The sequence below is a fragment of the Rhagoletis zephyria genome, unplaced genomic scaffold (genome assembly GCF_001687245.7).
Source record: "Rhagoletis zephyria isolate East Lansing unplaced genomic scaffold, Rhagoletis_zephyria_1.1 Rzeph_scaffold_03287, whole genome shotgun sequence".
In the NCBI taxonomy this organism is placed as follows: domain Eukaryota; kingdom Metazoa; phylum Arthropoda; class Insecta; order Diptera; family Tephritidae; genus Rhagoletis; species Rhagoletis zephyria.
Window position 1 is genome coordinate 13581 of NW_016160370.1, and position 21782 is coordinate 35362.

The 21782-nt window shown below is 34.7% G+C and overlaps 1 protein-coding gene across 1 annotated transcript; it reads right to left on the reverse strand.

The window, feature by feature from the left end:
* Positions 1 to 3508: 3508 nt before the first annotated feature.
* On the reverse strand, positions 3509 to 21388 carry LOC108368737 (kin of IRRE-like protein 3). The gene is made up of 4 exons (XM_017623649.1): positions 21167 to 21388; positions 15662 to 15872; positions 14756 to 14883; positions 3509 to 3688 (listed from the first exon to the last, which is right to left on the reverse strand). Exons 1-4 carry the CDS (start codon positions 21386 to 21388, stop codon positions 3509 to 3511), a joined length of 741 nt encoding a protein of 246 aa, XP_017479138.1.
* Between the last annotated feature and the right edge of the window lie 394 nt (positions 21389 to 21782).

A 21782-nucleotide genomic window follows, 5' to 3' on the forward strand; every position in this document is an offset into this window, starting at 1 on the left:
TGTAATTGCATTTGAGAAAGAAAATAATAGTTGGTAACGTCATTTTTTATTAGGTTGTTTCATTCACACAGATTGTTTCATTCCGTTTCATTCACATGGCGGCGAAAAAATTACGCACTGCACAAAAAAAATAAAAATATTTTTTCTCGCACACCGTCCTGGGTGATCTTTATTCGTTCGTTCATGAAATAATGCTGCCAATTTTTGTTCTCTTTGAGCCATGAAAGAGAATACGCTATCAATGAAACGATAGTGGCGATAGTATTAAAACTATCGATAGTTATTTCAAGTGATCAGACTATCGATACTATCGATAGTATCGGCGATAGTTTGACAGCTCTACTGCTAACCCTAAATACGGGAAGTGCACATTAACCACAGCCAACAAGCGTATTGCCAGCACGCAACTCCCAACCAAATGCATTATTCTGCGAGGGGAAGGATGGATATATCCATGTATGGACACCACTCAAGCAGTCACGCACAAAATTGTTGATGCGGCGGTGCCCGCTCTGCATAATCGAGCTGTTGGAGTATTGTGGGTAAGTGTATATAACTATATGTATATGTGTACTACATACATTCTTACTATGGTACCGATATCGTTTGTATGTACGTTGGTGTTGTTTGCCAACATTGCACTTGCAAAATTTAAATTGCTACTGCGGCTATGCGGATGTTATGCTACACGAGCATATTTCAAGTGCATAAGCGTAAACGTACATACATTTTAGTTGATATATATATAGTAGGGTGCCCATTGAAATTTTTTTTTTCTACAAAATCATATTTTCTGACCTAAAACGACAGGTCGCGACCTCGAAATGACCTTTAAAAAATCTATAGAAATAGGCAATAATATTTTTCATAAAAACGAATAAAATTAGGGAGTAGGGTCTTGAAATTTTCAAAAAAAAAAAGCATTTTCGATGGGCACCCTAATATACATATGTACACATAGTGCATACGCATGCACTGTGTGTAAGTGTCTGTTGTCATTGTGGTCGTCGCAGCGAAGTGTTGTCATCTTCACCTCATTTACAAAATGTCGGTTAAGTGTATGCGCGCCTGAAATGTGCCAAGAACACAAACATACACATGCACATATGCGTGTGCATACACACGATTATGTCAACCCATTTACAGGTACACCAGCCCGTGTACCTGTAATACCGAATTTGCTACACCATGGTACAACTTGCATGCCATGCATTGCATACTTATGTATGTATGTAGTATGTAAATGTACATACATCGACGTACATGTGGTTGTACAAATGTGTGTAGCTACATGCAAGAACATGTGACCATTGTTGGCGTGTGTCTTGTGTTGTTCTTGTGGAGTGGCACATCCGCAGATAATGCAACTGACGCACTCGCCGTGGCCAACTTTCTGCTTTGCTGCCCCAATTATCCGGCAATGTGGTGGCCATAATTCGAGGTTTATGTGTATGTACGTAAGTAGTAAGTACGAATACCTGTGTAGTTTATTCGAGTTGAATAGGTACAGAGGTATGTATTTATGTTTGCATGTAGAAAGTTGAAATGAGCAGTAAGTGGTTGGCCGGGCACTAAATTGCTGCTGACTTACTTCTGTTCGTTTCCCGCTTAAAAAGGTTGGTCGATTGATAGCTACGCGTAATTTTATTGATGGCATTCCCACGTACATACGTACATAGTACACACACATCTATGTTTAAAGCTCCTGGCATGCACTTTCTAATTAGCAAATTGATCTCTAGACTCAACTGAAGAACGAGTTGATGGATTTTAATTTGATGGGGACTTTGAGTTTTCGCAAGCTAGGCAAGTTCGAATTTTTGTCGCTGAGTAAAGCGATTGATCTAAGAGAGACAGGTTTCCAGCATCAAAACCTATCAGAAAGTCATGCGGTTGAATTTATGTTACTTTACTCAATTTAAAAACAATCTACTTAAATGAGAGCTGCTTAATTCAAAGATTAGGGTGGTTAAAAAAAATGCACGGGAGAAAGTAAAGTCCGCATTTTAATGCTCGAACCCTCTAGGATTTTTACATATATATAAAAAAAATATCCTTGTTTTCTTTATTTCGAAATCAAAAAATATGTAGAGGTCGCTCAAAGCGCTCAATTTTTCACATGTATATTATATGAACAAAAAATTCTTCCGAAGGTATAAAATTCGTGAAAATCAATGTTTCTCGGTCGTAAAACTATGCTTGTCTTCAGCAGACTTCCAATAATAATAATAATTGATTTTTTTTTCATCATTTTTTGAAATGCATTTTTATTAGCTTTAGTTTAATGTAAGTTGTGTTGAAAGTTTTGTCAAATAATTTGCGATTCATAATTGAAGTACTTTTAAAAAAATGGTGTTATATATTAAGTTGTGTGAGTGCATGCGTGCTGTCGATATTTATCGATTTTGTTATCGATATTTATCGATTTCGTTATCGATATTTTTATCGATTTACCGATATCTGTCGATTTTGTTATCGATATTTTTATCGATTTTGTTATCCATTTTGTTATCGATATTTATCGGTTCTGATATCGATATATTTATCGATATTTATCGATTTCTTCGATATTTTTATCGATTTTTTCGATTTTTTATCAAATTTTTTATCGATTTTGATATGTTACTATCGATTTTTTTATCGATAGAGATAAAGATAAAAATAAAGATAAAGGAAAAAACAATAACATAAATGTAAGTTGAACGATCAGGGTAGAGACAGGGATCTGGATAGAAAAAAAAAATATAACCTAGGGCAAAAGCAGATGTATGTGTGTACATACGTGTGTATATTGGTTATGAGATAAACTAGACGTTAAATACGTAAGTTTCCCAGTGTGGCGCAGGCGCAATTACTTTTGTTTACTTTAAACGACGATTTGATCCTTGTTCGTGACATTAGTTATTCAACTTTTTTAACCCAGGTTGATAATTTGTACTTTATATACGCGTAAGTTGTTTCTTTTTTTTCTTAAATTACTTAGTTTACATTTACAATATGGTTTTTGATGGGTCGTATTTATATGTGCATTCTTATGATTTTCCATTCATCATTTCAACCAACCAACATGTATTCTCTGTACACAGAAATTTAAAAGTATTAAAGAACGTAACCATGCCGACGTGTTTGAATCGTCAATGCCAACTCATACTGTCACGCTTAATAGAAGCGCTTTCATGGGCTTTGAATTCGCATGCCTCAATGCAACTATGTACATATGTATGTATGTATGTACAAATGTGCGTTTGAAAATACTGCATGTATACACTTACATATATAAATATAGGTGGTCCTAATGGTTTACGATATACATATTCCAAGCCCACTTGCATTTGCTTTTCGTTCAACTGCTCTACGCTGATGTACGATTTTGTGCAAATATATCTACATTTACGTTTAGTGATATATTGCAATACGTTTCATGATATACCCATACATCCATACAGTTGCATAAGGTCTATATACATATATACATATATATCTTGATGTTTGTAGTTTGCGCATTCTCTTAGTACTTACCATTGAGCACATGCACTCGTACGGCGGCGACATCAGCATTTGACGGTGCGCAGGAATATTTCCCCGAATCGGCCAAGTCGGCATTTTGTATTAGCAGGAACGACGTTGTGATGTCACCCTTTTCAGTAATTACCGAAACGCCACCACGTGTCGAATCATAATTGATGACCTGTTAGATAGAGGCAGATGGGTTATCAAAAGTTGGGATACAAATAGTGAAAAATATAAATTAACTTTCAGTGCAAACAAAAATATGCTACCAGTTAATTTGCCATTTGTAATTTGATTTAACAAGAATTATTTTATGTAAGTATGTATTTTTAAGTATGCATAAATATGGTCTTTGTAATAAATATTTTCAATTACAAAAAATTTTAATTGAAAATCAAATTTCATACTTATAACTTAATACTCATTTTCCTTCTTTAACCCTTGTGTTTCATTTGGATACTACTTAAGTTTCTGCCTTTTTTTAGAAAAATGTATAACAGCGTTTGCATAACTACTAGCTTGCAGATGAGTTAGTCAAGGTATTTGACCCTCTTATTTGGTCCACAGATGGTTCAAAAAAGCCCCGAATTCGTTAAAGTCGGCATGTTTGGGCCCAGATTTGTTCCCATTGTTGAACTTCCGTATATTTTAAGCGGAGCTCCACGCCATAAGTCAGTCTGCGGATATTTAACATCAGTCAGCGAAAAAGTTGCAATGAGAACATCATCATCCTAAGTGGGAGTCAGTTTGCAAGGGGTTTTCAAAGTGAAACGTAAATAATGGGCAATTCAGGCCAAGATATTTTAAAGACTTTCATAAGATAACAATGTAGGGACGCTAAAATGACAAAAAAAAACGGCGAGACACGTAAACTTAATTTTGGGTCGTAGATTACTGATCTGAGTATGCCCATGTGCGGCATGGCGTATGAGTAACATCATTTCCTATTGCTATTTCATACAAAATTTATTGCACATTTTATTTCACCATTCAAAACTTATTTATTTATATATCGATTTTCATTGTTCGTAGCTGGATTTTTTTGCAAAAGAATAGGTGTTAATACAAACGATTTGTTATTTTTAAAATTTTTTCTTTGTTAATCTACATGCGCTAGGGGTTGAAAGCTCGCATAGATTTGTAGCAAGCCTTAATTTGTAGGAGGAATCACTTACACATGTGAACAAAACTCAACGAGCAGCATTTAACGAAAGTCTAAGTAAGAATATGTATGCAATTCTCCGAGGTATAGATAAAAATTCGTTTAATATTGAGTCAACATTAACATCCAGATTATGATGAATATTGAGAGAAGCTATATACATACATATATTTTTTTTCATTAAAATGAATATGTATATCTTGTGAAACTTATCTGATATGGAAAAATGGCCTACATTTCCACAGTCTGCGACCTAATATTAAGCTTACTTGTTTCTGCGTTTTTTTATGTCATTTCAAAACTTGATTTTCCCTACAATGTTATTTGCACAAATCTGACAAATCTGTTAACAAGCCAACTCACGTTGACCTAGTCCGCTATATGCGTAACCCTCAGCAGTGCTTCTATCAACACTATTCTCATCAATCAACTACTTATCTCATATAATTTGCCACTCAAATCAAATTTTCGCTATCATTACCCACATCACAAAAATACACTTAACAATTTCAAAAGTATTACACTAAGTGAGAGCAAAATAGGAGGCAAAAAAGAAGGACCAAGTTTCAAAACTATACAATCAAATTCAAAGTATACTTAGATTATCGTAATACTACGTTATTATTATTTCTATAGTTTTCAACTAAAGTTTATACACATATATACAAGTAGAAACTAGCATACTACACATACATAAGCATAGTACCTAAATATGTATACATACATGCTGGTATATGTGTACGCAAATTCATACGCCTTCTCCGCTGCTCTTGTCACTAAAACCTAAAACTACGTCGGTTGTCATAATGAGGCAATTGGCTTGACAACTTTTAACATTTCCAACATAAATTATAATGCAAATATGAATTTTATGCCAACGAACCGCCTTTAAGTGCTAACGAACGTCATAGCACAGCAGCCCACTTTAGCCCATTGCTTTTTAGCTCACTGAAATTTTCGTGCTTTTCATGGAGGCGTTAACTTCCTGCTGTTTTGGTTTTCTTTGTTTGCCTTTTTTCTGGAATATTAACTAGTTCACTCAACTTTTGCCTTGTTTTTCGATTGTTATAATGATTTTGATTTCGATTTGGTAACATTTACCAACCAACCCACTGACTGCTCTACAAACTCCAGAACACTTCCGCCTTTAGCATTTGCTTCACCGCATTTCATGAATAGGCCGCCGCGCGGCGCTGGCTGTCAAGGCTCTTCCGCTTGCTTTGACGGCACTCCCATTTTCCTAGCACTTCCTGTTCATGTTTCTTTCATTTGTTTAGTCTTCGCTGGTTCTAGTGGTACAATTGATTTTCACTGATTGCATATAGTAGAGCCTCCCCTTTTTTTGCCCTCTTTACATTTCATTCAGTTCTTATAGCTCGCCGTAGCGGCTATAGCTTGCCTTTGATTGCGATTAGAAAACAAGATTAGACAGCATTCTTTGCGGCTGGCTTTGAGTGGTAGCACATAAGTGGCTTTTGCCATCACTGGTCGGTAACTAGTGGTGGTGCACTCATACACAAACATAAACACTCTCGATTGTACAACATTACGCCTACTCAAATACAGAGGCATGCATACATACACACTAGGGCGCCACACTGTTGTGAAATGTGAAAAAGAACTGCAAGAATCTTTTTAGCGTCAGAAAAAGTTTCCACCTTAGCCACTGTCTGACATTTGAAATCTCCTAGAAATACGATTTAACTCCAACGCAACGTTGAGTCCGTCTAAGCCACATCGAAAATTGAATTTCACTCAGTTAAAACGAAAAAGTTGCAATGGCCGAGTGGCATAGCACACGCGTGTCATTCGGGAGAACCGAGTTCGAGTGCACGAGCAGCGTAAGTTTTTTTTTCTTTGATTAACATTTTTTTTTAAGTTTTATTTTATTATTGTTTTAAAAGGAAAAATATATTTCTGCTGTTTTATTTAATTTTTATGAACTTATTTTTTTCTTATTCTAATGATTTTTTTGCTTTTTTTAGTTTAATTATCTTCTAGTTCTTAAATTTTATTGCTTAAAAAAGAAAAGAATATTTATTTAAATTTCATTTAATTTTTAGAATTTTTGTATTAATTTTTTCTTTTGTTTATTTAATTTCCTTTTCTTTTTTTAATTACATATTCTTATAATTTTCAATTTTACTGTTTCCAAAGAAGAAATGTGCTCTTTTTTTTGTTTCATTCAACTTAAGGACTTTTTTCCTATTTTGATTATTTTGTTTCCTTTTTTCGTTTAATTTTCCTTTAATTTTTAGATTTGATTGTTTAAAAGAGACCAACATTTTTTAATTTTGTTTAATATTTACTGATTTATTTGTTTTTGTTATTTTTTTGGCCTTATAAAAATTATATTCAACAATTTTTATTGAGCTCGAGGCCGTTTTTAATGAAAAACTTATTGTGGAAAAGCAACAATAAAACGGCCTCGAGCTAAATAAAAATTGTTGAATATAATTGTTATAGGGCCATAAAATAACCAAAACAAATCGATTTAATAGTTTTCCAAATGTCTCGAGAACAGGGCGAGGAAAAATTTGAAAAAAATCACACATACACACATAAAAATTCTTATCGAAAAGAAATATTAAATTTTTTTTTTCTTTAACAATTTTTCACATACAAACTTTTTTATAAAGTTTTTGAAAATATGCCATTTCAAAAAAGTTGAAAAAAATCACAATGGTTGCGCAATATTTAAGTATAGTATTATGGGGTGCACTCTACAATAATTTGAGTTATGAATTTTTTTACACCGAAGTTGAGTAAAATGAGTACATTACAAAATTACACATTTTTTAAATTTTTTTAAGTAAGTAGTCTTGTAGCCAAATTTTAGTATAATAAAGTGAAAGTTTTAAGCGATTGCAAAACTGGCGTTAATTTTTGTTCTTTCTTTGAAAATGGTTTTGCACATTTTCTTCCATAAGAAACAAGTGCAAAAAGCCGTTAGCATAAAAATATTAAAAATCAACACAACTTTCTTATTATTTAATTTCATTTCATTTTTGAAAATGTTTTTGTTTAAATACTTTTTCATTATTTTTATTTTACATTTTTTTAAATTTACTTTTCTTTTATTTATTAGTTTTAATTGTTTTAATAAAAAATATATATATTTTTTTATTTAAATTAATTCTTAAAAAAAGGTATTGGTAAAAGTTGAACAGCATAACGCTAAGGTCTCCTCATTAGCAGATCTTTCAACTTGTCTTTCAAACAGGGCAGGCTTTATAAGCAACGACGCCCGTGGCGTAAATGGAGCGAGGCGCCGGTTTCTTTCTTTTATAGGATAATCAATTTACTGCAAAAATAGTCTAAATTTATGAGCTTTTTACTTTTGTTATAATCAAAATTTCCGTATCCCGACTAAATATACATTTCATTTTAAGAAACAAAAATTGTATTGCTATTTGATATTTGATATGTATCTATATGATATCGCCCTCTTCGCCCCGCCCTAAATCCGGCCCTGCTTTTGAAAGACAGTAAAGAGCTTTCAAGACAGTTGCCGGAATTGGCAGTTCTCTTACGAAAAACTCTGGTGAGTTCAAAACCATTTGCCAGAATCGCCCTGTAAGTATTTTTTGGCTCTTCATCCGCGTCAGCTTACTGTCTATTATTTACTACATTTAGTTATTTAGTATCCGGTTTCGGTTGCTATCTTTCTACAGGCAATCTAACCTGCTTGGATCGATTTCTATTTACGCTCACTCGGATTTTTCATTCATCGAGTTTCGAAATGATCTTAGAAGATACTTAACAAAATGTTTAGTTATAAAATCCACTAGTTTGCATGAAGCGTGAGTCATCTTAATACAAATGAGTATTTAAGTAGCTACTTATATATACATATACTATATGGTTTATGAGTTCATACCGATTTGTATGCGAGATAGAATTGATGCGTGCGTTTTGTTTGCTTTGCTTACCACCACGACAATGTGACTTGTTGTGATTTTAATTTGTTTCTTTTGTCGATTTTATTGTTGCTAAATTATGTGTCAACGTTTTTTGCCTCCTTTTCTGCTACTTGGTATCCTTGCAAGTTTCCGTGCTTGTCTGCTTATAGTTTTCTTCTGCTCTAGCATAGGTTTATTGTTGCTATTGTTGTTTATTTGGTAAATATGCTGTTAGCTTTTACGTTGCTAGCACTTCCCATCACATCCTTTCAAAGCCGATAACAAAGTTTATTGTGGTGCCACCAACCTCGCCACAGCAGACACCCATCGCCGCCTTTTCGGCTCCACCCAACTAGTTTGCTTTGAAAATATGTATGTATGTATGTGTGCTTGAAATTCTTAAAGGAACTTTGTTTCTGCGAAACTAATAATCTCGTCGGCAAAGTTTATAAGCATTAAATTTGTTCGACGATTAAGTTGAAGCTTTTTGTGCCGTTAAAGCTTAAGTAGTACGGTTAGTTGGTAAGTAGTACGAAACATGAGAGGAAATAAGAATTAAAACTAATTCATGTATAACCGCTACAAATAACTATTTACTCACAAATCGTATGCCAAAAAACACAAAAAAGGGGAATTAGCGAATATTTGTCATTGTTTTGTTGCAAAGTTGATCTAATGTCCCAGTTTAATTGGGTCTAATAAGGCAAGTCAAGAGTTTTCTGTAACTAATTGGGCCAACATTAATTTGAAATCTGCGAAGAAAAGCAGCAAAATTTGCCATTCCTGGTCGAAGTATTCGAATTGATAAATTTCGCGCATGGCATCTAACGTCTTTTTGCAATTGCCTTTCTAAGTCGAATGTGGCAAATTTAAATTTATGACTGCCATTAAGTCAGCAAGAGTTAAGAACAGAGAGGCGCATTACTTTTAGCCTCAAAGGCAAATGCATGTGAATTTATTATATTAAGCTGTTAATTTCAGCAAGTTACGTGTTGCATAATAATAATTCTTCACTATTAATTAACAAAAGAAGGAGAGATCATTTATCCTTTACATCGGCCCAAACTCCTAATTCTCCTATTTTTCTTTTTCTTCTTCTTCTTCTTCTTCTGGATAAGCGCTGTATCGGCCTAAACCATTTGGCTGAGTTCAATAAACCACTAAAGCCTTTTTCTGAGCCTTCCATTAGTGAGAATTATAACAGAACGTATATAACCGATTCACTGATTTAGACAGAACAACAGTGAAATAGTTTTGTTCGGGTTTCCTTTTATTTTTTAAGTAATTTTCAGCAGTGAAGCAGCTACATATGAAAGCACTACGTGCAAACCCGGTTTAGTGAATTCTAAAAATCCGATTTACACAGCGTTCGATAAATAAAGGTTTAAAAAACCGCTTAAAAATATTCAAACAAACCGGTTGAAACCGGTTTAAAAAGACCTACGCCGTAATGAGGAGATGTTTTGCCCGGTGAAGTCGACCAGCCTCCGCGCGTTATCGGGCGTGTCGTCGTGAAGGCCGAATTCTCCCACGGTGGCCCAAAAATCCCTGTCCATCCTGGAATTAAAATCACCAAGCAATATTTTGATATCGTTTCGGATGCAAAGCTCTCTGGGTAGGGCCTCAAACGAAATGTTGAAGAATCTCGCTTTGAAGAGTATTAAGGCGTGATCTTCGTGACCTTTTCCACCACATATGCAAACCCGAATTTACGCGCCGTTAAATGGGAGCTGTAGTAAGTGTCGCAAATTCCGATGTGTTCCCTACCTTTTCCATTGCATCACATTTCTAAGATGGTGATTATATCAGTCTTATTCTCCCCGAGGACATCAATCAGCTGGGCAGCGGCATCACTTCGTCAACTCCAAACGTCAAATGGCTTTTGTGAGAAGCTCTTTCGAAACATAAGTATGCCACGGGGTGACAGCTATTAGAAACAATTTTTTTTTGTTATTCCGTCCAGAAATCGATTGTAGTTCCTATCGGCTCCTACCACTCGGCTACGGCGGCCGCATATGTCAAATTTTTATCCGTGACTGGAAATTTTGCACTGCACACAACACTATTCTAATTAGGCTTCCTAACTTTCTTCAGTTCTTAATTGATTCTCTACTGAAACTGAATCAGTCAATGCCTTTTTTTCAGCTTCGTGCAAAAAAAAAATGTTAAAAACATATTTTTTGTTGTGTCCTTTTTCAACCGCAACGTCGTCAGGGAGCTGTGTCAAGATTCTGTTAATTATTTTATTTGATCAAATTTATGAACTTCTTGATTTATGTAGGTATATTATCCAATTATCCCTCCAAAGCAACCAGAGAATTTTGTACAAGCATCTGCTAAATGAAAAAATTTAGAAAAAATTATCCACACCGACCGCGCTCTACCAGACTAACTTAAGGTTGGAAAACACGCCTTCAACGCTAATTAGATTAGCTAAATGCAAAACAAAGATTGTCGCTTTCACGAAACTCATAAATTTGGTTAGTAAACGCAAGATGCTATCCATTGAAAATGAAGCAAAACTCCATCCAACTCCTCCAAGGCGAAATGTCATTTAGCGCTGTTAATTATACGCAAATATTTATTTGAAAACAATATGAAAAAGCTTAGACTGAGAACCCTCTAAAGCGAACAAAAATACAAAAAAAAAATATGAAACTAAAGTGAAAATATGGCATACCAAAAACACAAAAAAAAATAAAAGAAAACGGAATGAAAACAAAACAGGATAAAGGGACACACAAGTGGCGCACTCATGCCACTGTAAATATTAATTAAAATTTGAAGGAAGCAGGAAGTTCTGCGTTACTGCGAGTGATGGTGATAACAAACAAGTCGGCACTTTATAAAAAATAAAATAACATTAAACAGAATACGTAAAAAAGGGAGTGGCTACGCGTTGGCGTGAAATGCGGAAAAATAGAAAAGCAAAAAAAGGCATAAAATACTAGGAAAATAGTAAAGCTTTTATGCTCATCGTCAACGTCAACGTCCACTCAACAAAGTCAAAATGTTCTGCGCGCACCGAACTCAACGACCAATTACGCTGCTAATGAGAGGGGTATCAACGCAGGGGTCGTACGACATAGCAGATTTAAGGAGTTGTTTGTTTGACCAGCTTAGAAAAATCGGGTTAAGGATATGCTAAGCGCGTATTCTGACAAAATTTTCAACATCGTTATAAATAAGCAAAAGCGCGTATAAAACAATTAAAACGCTTAAGCGCTGGCCGCCAACTTTACAAGTCAGTAAAGGGGTAAATTACAATTAATGTAGAACAAGAAGACAAAAGAAAAAAAAATATTAATGCAAACGAAATATTGTCAGGCGTGCGTTTCTGAGCAATATACAAGTTTCGCATTTCAAGTATAGTGGCATGAAGACTAAATTGAAGTCTTTGGAAAATAGAATTCAAACAGAGAAACAAACAAGATGAACTTCTGCAGAATAACTAATGCCAAACATACGAATTCAGAGTAAAGTAAAGTAGATTATAAATTCCAAAGGTTGGCAAGTCGCTGGTCACGTGCTGTATCATTTAAGTTTTTGTTGCCGCATAAATTATGAAATTCAAGTTCATTACTATTTATTTTTATACGAAGCATAACAATGTTACGAATAAGGCTACGTACACACAGAAAGTGAGGTAGAGCCGCTCGGCACCGTACGAAGCAAGGCAGAGGGAATCGCAGCTACTGCTGTTCACACTGAACGAGGCAAAGCGCAGCTTTCGCATAGAGTGGGCTACAAAAATACCACAAAACTTAAATTCAATGATAAGCAGCTAAAATCTTTATTGAAGTCGATTCAAATCGGGTATTTTTCAGAGTACTGAGTTCATTATTTAAATATTTACACACATGTTGGTAACATTTCAACACGTAGTGTAGAAATCTCACAAGCTGGCATTATTTTATTCAAATTAATAAATGAATCCCAAATTACGTCAAATGAATGGCTAACTGTACTGGCTACAAATATTGTACTTGAAAATTATTGAAACTGCAAATTGAGTACAATCATTTCTGAATACCGTTAACTGTAAATAAAACTCAGTACTTTTTAAGTCTATTCGACATTTAATACTGGGTACTTTTAATCGATCCTGAGTATATGTACCAAGCGATTATTGGAACAGAGTATTTTTGAGGACTGAGTACTTTCGAGTTCTTTTATGAGTACTGGGTTCTTTGGAGTACTCAGTATCGATACTTTTAAAAATCGGATGCTTTGATAGTCGAGTTCTAAGTAATTTTGGTATCGATTCTGCGCAACACTAAATTTTTGGTTGAAATAGGGGCAGCAAATAATGTTACTCATACGCCGTGTCGTGCATACTCTCCATGTTAAAGTATGTCTTTTTTTATTGGCAAGGCAAACTTAAAATGAAAATATCTCGGGACAATTATCGGATATAGAAAAACGTTATACAGATCCTTAATCTGCGACCCAAACTTAAGTCTACAAGTCTCATCATTTTTTGTGCCATTTTAGCATTCCTAAAATGTAAATGTAATTGGAAATTCGTTAAAGAAAAATAATAAAAAAATTCAGTGGAGCTGCACATATTTAGTACCGGGTCCGGCTTTCGCTTGTGCACTGCGACCTCTGACGTGCTCTATTGTGGGGGCCTTTCACCCTATATGAGAATCCATTTAATGTAGTGCATAGTTATCCCAGAACTCCCAGGAGCTTTTTATTATAAATATGAAATTTAAAAGAACTTTGAAATTCCTTTTTTTAATACTCGTGACTTAAAAAAATATTTTACAATAAATTGAATGGCTTTACAAAAAGTAATATCTGCCTTGGGTCTGTTCTGGTCGCATTTGCATAACCTGCACTGGTCCTTTTTTGTATATATGTAAAGCAAATAAATATGTTAATATGTATCGGCGAAATCTCTGATCATTTCAGAGTGCTCTAAAATTAATTTTCAGTCAGAAACAAGTAATGCAAACTTTACTACACCATGACTGACCTCTTTAGAAGTTGATTTTGACTTTACACAAGGCGCACGCAGACATGGTGGCAAGACCAAGCCTGCTAACAAACACACACTAACTTAAGTACGTAAATATCTATGTATATGTATATCAAAATATTTCACTTAACCCTATTTCACTTGTTGTTAGTGGATCACACAAATATATGCATGGAGCGCATTATGGCTTCCACAAAGAATTCACTAAAGCACTCACTTCATTTAATCCAATTTTTTGAAATTACTTAACCAAAACTGTCGCCAAATTTAATATATCCTATCATTATGGCGACCATAATGTCAACAATAACATTCACACAAGCTACAAGTACAGTTAAAGAAGGAAATTATCGCTAAAAGCACGAATATAAATATAAGAATGTAAGTATCTATGTTTGCATATATGTAGGTATGTAAAAAATTCAGACGCAAATACATATGTATGTACAGTATAGGTCATATCTATAGCACGCCATTTCAAAGTTATATTGTGTGCAACTTATGTTTATTTATTTATTTTTGAGAATTTTCAATTAAAATACAGTTTTTTCTCTAACAATCCCCATATAAACCCAAGTTTAAAAATTTGTAGAAAACTTCAAAAAAATGCAACAAATTTTCACCTAAATTTCAAAATTTTTTCTCGAAAGTGTTTGAATTTTTCTGAATACACAGTTTTATAGCCCAATACATTTTAGTCTGATAATGTACATGTTTCAAGTGACTAAAAGATACCGTTGATTTTTTAGAATTTTTTTCGCCAAAGGTGTTGCGGTTTTCATCCATATACAAATAAATTGAGTTTATCCATTATATGAAAGCCAATGCGACAAAAAAAAATCTTAAAAATTAACGGTAATTCGTAGCCCCTTGAAATTTGCACATTATTAGACTAAAATTGCAGTGGCTAAAAAACTGTGTACTCAAAAAAATTTTAGCACTTCCGAGAAAAAAGTTTGAAACTTAGGTGAAAATTTGTTGCCATTTTTTGAAGTTTTCTACAAATTGTTAAACTTGGGTTTCTATGGGGTTTGTTAGAGAAAGAACTGTATTTTAATTGAAAATTCTTAAAAATAAGTAAATAAGCATATGTGGCACACAATATCACTTTGAAATGGCGTGCTATAGATATGACCGATACTGTACGTACGTTGGCACTCGCCTTCCACACAAAATTTAACAGTAAATTTTAATTACCTCCTCGTGATGATACCAGAAAATGTAGGCCGGCGGCTCGGGGCTGAATTTCACTGTGCATGTAAGATTTATGGTGCTGCCTTTGTCGACATGAAGGTCTGGCCCGCCAAGGATGGTCGCTGTTGGCACTGTACGTTGGTTGATAAGCAAACACACACACACGCATAAGCGCGAGCAATGTGCGAAGCATAAAAGCAGTAAGTAATAAATGCACGCACAACCGCACGCAGTTGAAGAAGTTGAAGAATGTACAGCAATGAAGGAAGCGGCGCCGGTTGTTGAGGAGAATAAATGACCGGCGTTCGTTGGTTGGGTTATTTTTGGTAAGTTGCGGGCGAATTGGTTGTTTGGTTGACCGGCAGTGACACAAAAGCGTGAACGCGGATGACACATAAAAAAGAGACAAAGACAAAATTACAAACACACACATATAGATATACATATACATATACATTTAATACGCATAGTAGTATGTATGCATGTGGCTAGTCTATGGACTTATACGCGCGCCCACTTAAAAGTTTGCGTAGTGAATGTGGCAAGTAAAAAAGTTTTCGTGTGTAATTTATGCATAAAAGGAAGGAGAAGTTGTGATGAAATGAAATGATTGTCAAATATATACAAAGTTGAGGAAGTAAAACTAGCTTTTGATGGCTGCACGTATAGAGTGTTAAAGGGAAAATGTGCGCGGAATGACAGATAAGATGGCGTATAGAGTGAAGTATGGTAAGCGCACTTCATCTATTACATCATAGTACGAATATATGGTTGTTGTGTGTGTGTATGTATGTACTATGTATGTACATACCTACTACGTATGCGTGAGTGCATGCAGTTTAATGACAATGAATGCGAGTCAAAACAGCTGCAGCCACCTCACTACCCCTCAACCCCATCTCTACTCACCCACAACGTTGAGCCGCACAAAGTAGCTGCGTACTGGCTGCGTGGATATTTGACATTCATACATCCCGGCATCACGCTTTTGTGCCCATTTTATTTGTAACGTCCAGTCATCGGTGTCCTGGTGATGTGTCGCCTGGAAGCGCTGATCGGATGTGTATGTATATGCACCAACGGTGAGTATGTGTATGTCGCGATGGCGTATCCACGAAACCTAAAAACAAGTGAAACAACATAAAGGATTTAGAAATGTAAGCGGCACAAGCGGCTGGTATATGTATGGTTTGCTTATGTGTGTGTATATTTTTTTAGTTGTGCTCATGAATTCTTATAAATTGCACTATTTTACTTTTACGGCATATGAAAAAATATTGCACACACAAATATGCGTGTCTGTGCGTTGCAAGTACGAGTTAATAAATAACAATAAAACGTGGCACAGTTTAAATGAATATTTCCCATTAAATGAAGTTATACACATTGTATGTCGTTTAACGAAACTCTATTTGATTTCCTGATTACATACAAAGCAAAGCAAGTAGATTTGAGGTACACAAGTGAAATTGAAACCTCTCTTACTTCTGGTATATTGCAAATATTGTGAAATTAAAAGCAAAGGCTATTTATAAATAAAAATTCATAAAATTCTTCATAAACCGTAACAGTTCAACTTGTAGTAAAAAAAATGCTCTCTAACAATTTTTTTTTTACTTTTATTTAATTACTCTTTAAATAACTGCTATTTCTGACTTTAATTTTATAAATCGAAAATAACAGTTATTTTTGATTTTCATCTAAATAATCTGCAAATAACAGTTTTGTTTTTGATTTTTAAATTATATGTCTTAGATAACAGTTATCGAAGACTTTTATTCTTTAAAAGTCATAAATAACAATCAGTCACTGAGCTATATTTTTTTAATCATATTTATAAAAGTCATTTGTGGAAATCGGCACCCTGAAATTGTGCATATGGAAACTGTGCATACGAAATAATGCATATGAAAAAAACCGAAATAATGCATACATGCACAGTTTCGACTCAAAACCCAAGTAATGCATATGACAAAAACCGAAATAGTGCATACATGAAAACGAACTTCTTTCTGAGTAGGCGGCCTTCGGCCGCGCTTAGGGATTATAACCCTTACTAAGTAGAATTCTCCTTTCTGTGTTGCCGGAAAAGGGGACCGGAAGTATTTTTGAGCAGAACTTCTTTCTGCATAGGCGGCCTTCGGCCGCACTTAGGGATTAAAACCCTTACTAAGCAGAAGTAAATAATTCATATTAGAAAAAACGAAATTATCCATATGCACACTTTCGTTAGAAAACCGAAATAATGCATATGACAAAAACCGAAATAAAGCATACATGCTCAGTTTCGGTTGAAACCGAAATAATGTCTAAATGCACAGTTTCCATATGCGCAATTTCGGTGCCCCGTGGAAATCGTAGTAAACTTTTGTGTCCCAAATTGGGACTCCTAATACCTTTTTAACTGCGAAAAATATTAATGAATTTTATACGAATGGTTTAAAAAATGGGAATGCTAACAGGATGGGTTTGCGGCTAATGACACTGCGCTGCCCACATGTGGGCGAGAGACGCTTATTTCACCACCACTCTGTTGCCTATCTGGCCGACCTACGTGAAGCAGGCATTCACGAATTCTCGAGCCTTCTGAATCAAATCAAGTGGTTCGACTTCTGGGTGAACGGACGGATTCGAATTCGAGCTTTCAATTGGTATAACAACGGCCCCTCTGGGTCTAAGTGTGCCTCTCTCCTACGTTGAATGAAGGCAGCCACTTCAATCTAACCTTACCTAAGACTGTCCACAGAAGATGCAATAAAAGTAAACCTCAACATACAGTTCAGAAAAACAAAGTTTCGCGAGTCATTCTAAACTGCATTGCATATTTAACCAGAATCATATTATATTTACTCGTGTTTAAAAAAATTCCATTAATTGCCCAAAGGCATGTAAAATTTTTATTTTATTTTTTAATAAGTTTTTGCAAAAAGTATGTATGCAACTACACAGCTTGAATTATTCGCTCAATTGCTTTTAATAATTACATTTAGAAAATTACATTTCTTGTAGTTCCCCTACCCCCCTCGCCACAAGCGAACACATGCTACTGCATATGTATCTGTAAACACCCAAAATTTTCATTAGCGCTCTTCAGCCCATGGCACAATCAATGCCAAATGTCACTAACGTATCAGTTGGGTCTTCCTTCGCTCTTTTTTACAGCATCACTGTCGCCTTTTTTGGCTGACCTACGCTCAACTCATTCGCATTCTCTCTTGCGCGCTGCAAGCAAGGCGCTAGCAATTACATTTTGTAGATACTTACACGGAATGCGTATGCCACATTAAAACTGAGACAATTTGAAAATGTGCCAAGAATTTCAAGTATCTTTTTTCACCTTATGTAATAACAAAAAAACAAAAAAACGAAGGGAAACCAAACGAAAAAACGGCATTGCAAGGCGCTTCACTCTCGTCCTTTACATTGCCGCAGCTGTGCAAAAATGTGTAGCAAGCAGTAATGTAATGCGAAATTGTAATTTTCGCGGCTGCAAAATGACAAAAAAATATAAAAAAAAATCCAGCGTAGAAGAATACAATTTTTGCTATTATCTTTTTTCCTGCGTGCTCACATGCGCTTGTACTTTAATTGCTGGTAAGGAAAATATTTTCTTTTTCAATTGAACGCTTTCTGCTGGTGTCGTTGCTAAACATGATTTTTTTCTGCTCATCGTCTGAACTCTTCTCTCCGTATTAAAATCCATGCAAACATTAAATATTTTTTCTCTTCAAAGCACTGCTTGGCGAAGTTATTTGTTATTCCTTTTTTTCTGTAATTTTCGGTTCTCTGCTTTTTCTGCTGTTTAACGTCACTAGCATTCATCTGCTGTATTTCCTGCTCAACCTTTTGCCTTTTTTTTTGAACATAACATGCTCTTCCATGTACTTTTACTTATTGTACGGCATCATTAATGTCAGCAAGTGTGTGTGGTTCACGCTTTACCAACACATTGGTATTTGCGGTTCCTCTGCTAGATGGCAAAACGCCGGAAAGTATACAACGTTGTGTTGTCATGAAAACGATGCATGTGTGCATGTGTATAACGTTAAGAATTCTAGCCCAGTAGTAAAAAGTTAGGGGTGCATCGAAGGGATCTAACTGTGAGCTATGCATTTTTATTGCCTCCGAAAAATGATTACAAAACCAAAGTAGCGTGAGAAAGAGAGAGAGAGAGCTATGATGAAGGCGGAAGCAGCTCGCGTTATTTAAAGATTCATTCTACTAAAAACCTCTCCCAACAATGGATTGTGCACTGGGGTTAAGACCCACCACGTAAAGACCATTTATAATGAAGGGCCACAAATACCTAGGGAGATAACCTCTCCCTACACTGATGGCCCAAGCTTTTGTAATAAGATCTACGAATATGCGCCGACAATGCCAGGACCCTCTGTAAGGAAGGTACTTCTCTACATAACTGCATCAACCCGCTGGGTACACTAATATTCGCGAGATAAGCCTTCTAAGAGCGCCCGCAGAGTGCTAAGAGTAAAGCGGATAAATGTGAGAGTTTTTAATTGTTTTTCAGCAGCAGCGCTTGACCAAAAATGTTCTTCACCTTACGAAAGCATTTCTTTAGCCCCTTTAGGACCAAGCGAAACATGTTTTCCAAGGATATTGTATGATTTTTAGTTATTCATTTTATATTATGTGCCAGAGTTTTATTTACCTTTTTTGCCATAATTTTTACGGAAAATATTGAAGAAAAAAGAACCACCACACAATTTTTTTTATTATAAAGAAATTTTAGGGTTTCGGGAGAAATCCTTTTTTATAAGAAAACAGATATATTTCAATATTATAACAAACTTACGATACATAAAAAAAAATTCCAGAGAAAAATAATTCTCACTATATTTTTAAAAATTTTATAGAATAAAAAAAAAATTGAAAACATTATTCCCGGAAAAAATTGTTTGGGAAAAAAAATTTTATTTTCGGATTTTTTTAGGAGAAAGAAAATAAATTTATTTAGATAAAAATGGTTTTTAAGTATTTTAAGAATAAATAATTTTTTAAGTAAAATATTTCTTTAAGATGAAAACTATTTAACCAAAATCGTAACTTACCAAATATTAGATGAAATATAGAAATATTTTTTGAAGAATTTGTGTTTGTGCGAAAAATCATTTTGTTTCGGAAAACAAATTTTATTCGGTAAAATGTCATCATTTTAACTAAATGTAAATTTATAGTATTATTTTTTGAGACATAGCATTTTATATGATTTATTAAAACAAAAGTCATATTTTAGGAATTTCGGAAAAAAATATTTGTTTTAGAAAAAAATTTAAATCTTTCCAAAATTATGGAAAAAGAGGTAGTTTATTGGCAAAAATGATTTCTTGGCGAATAAATATCCTTTTTCGTAGAAAAAAATTATAAAATTGCTTCAGCGATTTGTTCAATTTGGAATTTGCTTCTGATTGTTTTTTCACATCCGACTATCTTTATTTAGCCGTCAGTGAATCCCCCATTTCAATTGAAAGACTTATTCTTAAATCAAGCATTAAAATCACTAATAAATTCACCCTAGATATGGATATTTTGAGATAACTAACTATTCTATCTATACCCCTGCTTGCATGAGCGCCGGATTTCGAAGAGGATATAATGGCGAATTTTAAAAGCTTTTTAATTTAAGTAATTAACTATTTCGACATGAACCATGCAGTTTGCATAAAATGAGGATACAAAAATGTTGAAGAATTATTTTTTTATTTGAACTTATCTCATTCCATGGCTGATGTCGCGGTGAACTCGTGCAAGGAAAAAATCGAAATGATGCCAAAATTGAAAACGGTGGATGCTACGCTTATGAGATGCCCTTGCTGGAACGTGTCGCAATTACACTATAACACCATGCCACATTCCATGTTGCAACTACGGCTATGTGCAAAAATTAGTACCCAGCAAACCAATAAATTCAATATCAGTTGCAGTAGGAAAGAAAGAACTATTTTTTTTATAGAACTGGATATTTTAAGAAGAGAATATTGAGTGCAAGCGGGCAAACAAAGGAATGTAGAATTTGAAAGAGTTCAAATACTTTTTTTAAATGTAAACCCAAGAACCCTTCAAAAATTGCTTGAAAATAAATAAACCAATAGGTATATGAGGTTAATTGACCCTGTCGAATGGTTAAAAATATTTTAATTTTTTTTATCATTTATCTATCAAATATTGTTGGCCTGTTGGGTATTGACCTCCGTAGCTGAACGGCTGGAAACCATCAGCCTCAGCGTATTCAAATACAATTTCAGAGCGAGTTTGTAACTAACTATGCAAGTAAGTGTGTAACTGAAATCAGTTTATATGTACTTACGTACTTTATGTTGAGTTGCTTTTTAACGTGTGTGTGTGTGTGTGTGTGTGTTAGTGTGCATCACGTTTTGCATACGCGTAAGTACTCACCGTTTTGTTGCCCAAATTGCGTACGCGACAACTCAAATATGCCGATTTGCCCATTAGTGCGGTGACATTGCGCGGCGTTGACGGATCAAAGTACGGTTCTATCCACTTCGGATGTACATAGCCAACTGTGGTGGCTGGATATTGTGTTGTACTCATGGTTAGTATATGCTCATCTAGCGAATTATAACCCTCCAAGGGTCCTTGTACGCCACCATTTGTCATATCTGCTGTGGCGATGCGGAAAAAGAAGAAGAACAAAAAGTATTAAATTAAATTTTTTGAGGTATTATGGTATGTGATTACTGTACATATATTTTCTCTTAGTTTTCAGTAGTATATTTATTTATACAACTATATATTTCGAAATGCATACAAAATACCTTAGCTAATATTTCACAAAATGCGCTTGTGTAGAATCAAGATATAGGTAGCTACAATATATTAAGCTATATCGGTTCAAATATAGAAAAAAAAATCAGTTAGAAATTACTTCCCTAATTTGCAGGCCTACGCTGAGTTGAGTTTGGCGTTATACAAATGTTTGTCCTTGGCGAGTCCTAAAAACTGCCAAAATTTAAATTTCTTCCGAAAAAATAGACTCTTTCTCATTCAGCGA

Excerpts from the sequence above, each read along its gene's own strand:
- LOC108368737 (XM_017623649.1), bottom strand. The coding sequence starts at position 21,388 with ATGACAAATGGTGGCGTACAAGGACCCTTGGAGGGTTATAATTCGCTA. Across the intron at positions 14,884-15,661 it reads TGTGCGGCTCAACGTTGTGG|TGCCAACAGCGACCATCCTT; the intron begins GTGAGTAGAGAT and ends ACCAACGTACAG. Across the intron at positions 3,689-14,755 it reads TCTGGTATCATCACGAGGAG|GTCATCAATTATGATTCGAC; the intron begins GTAATTAAAATT and ends TCTATCTAACAG.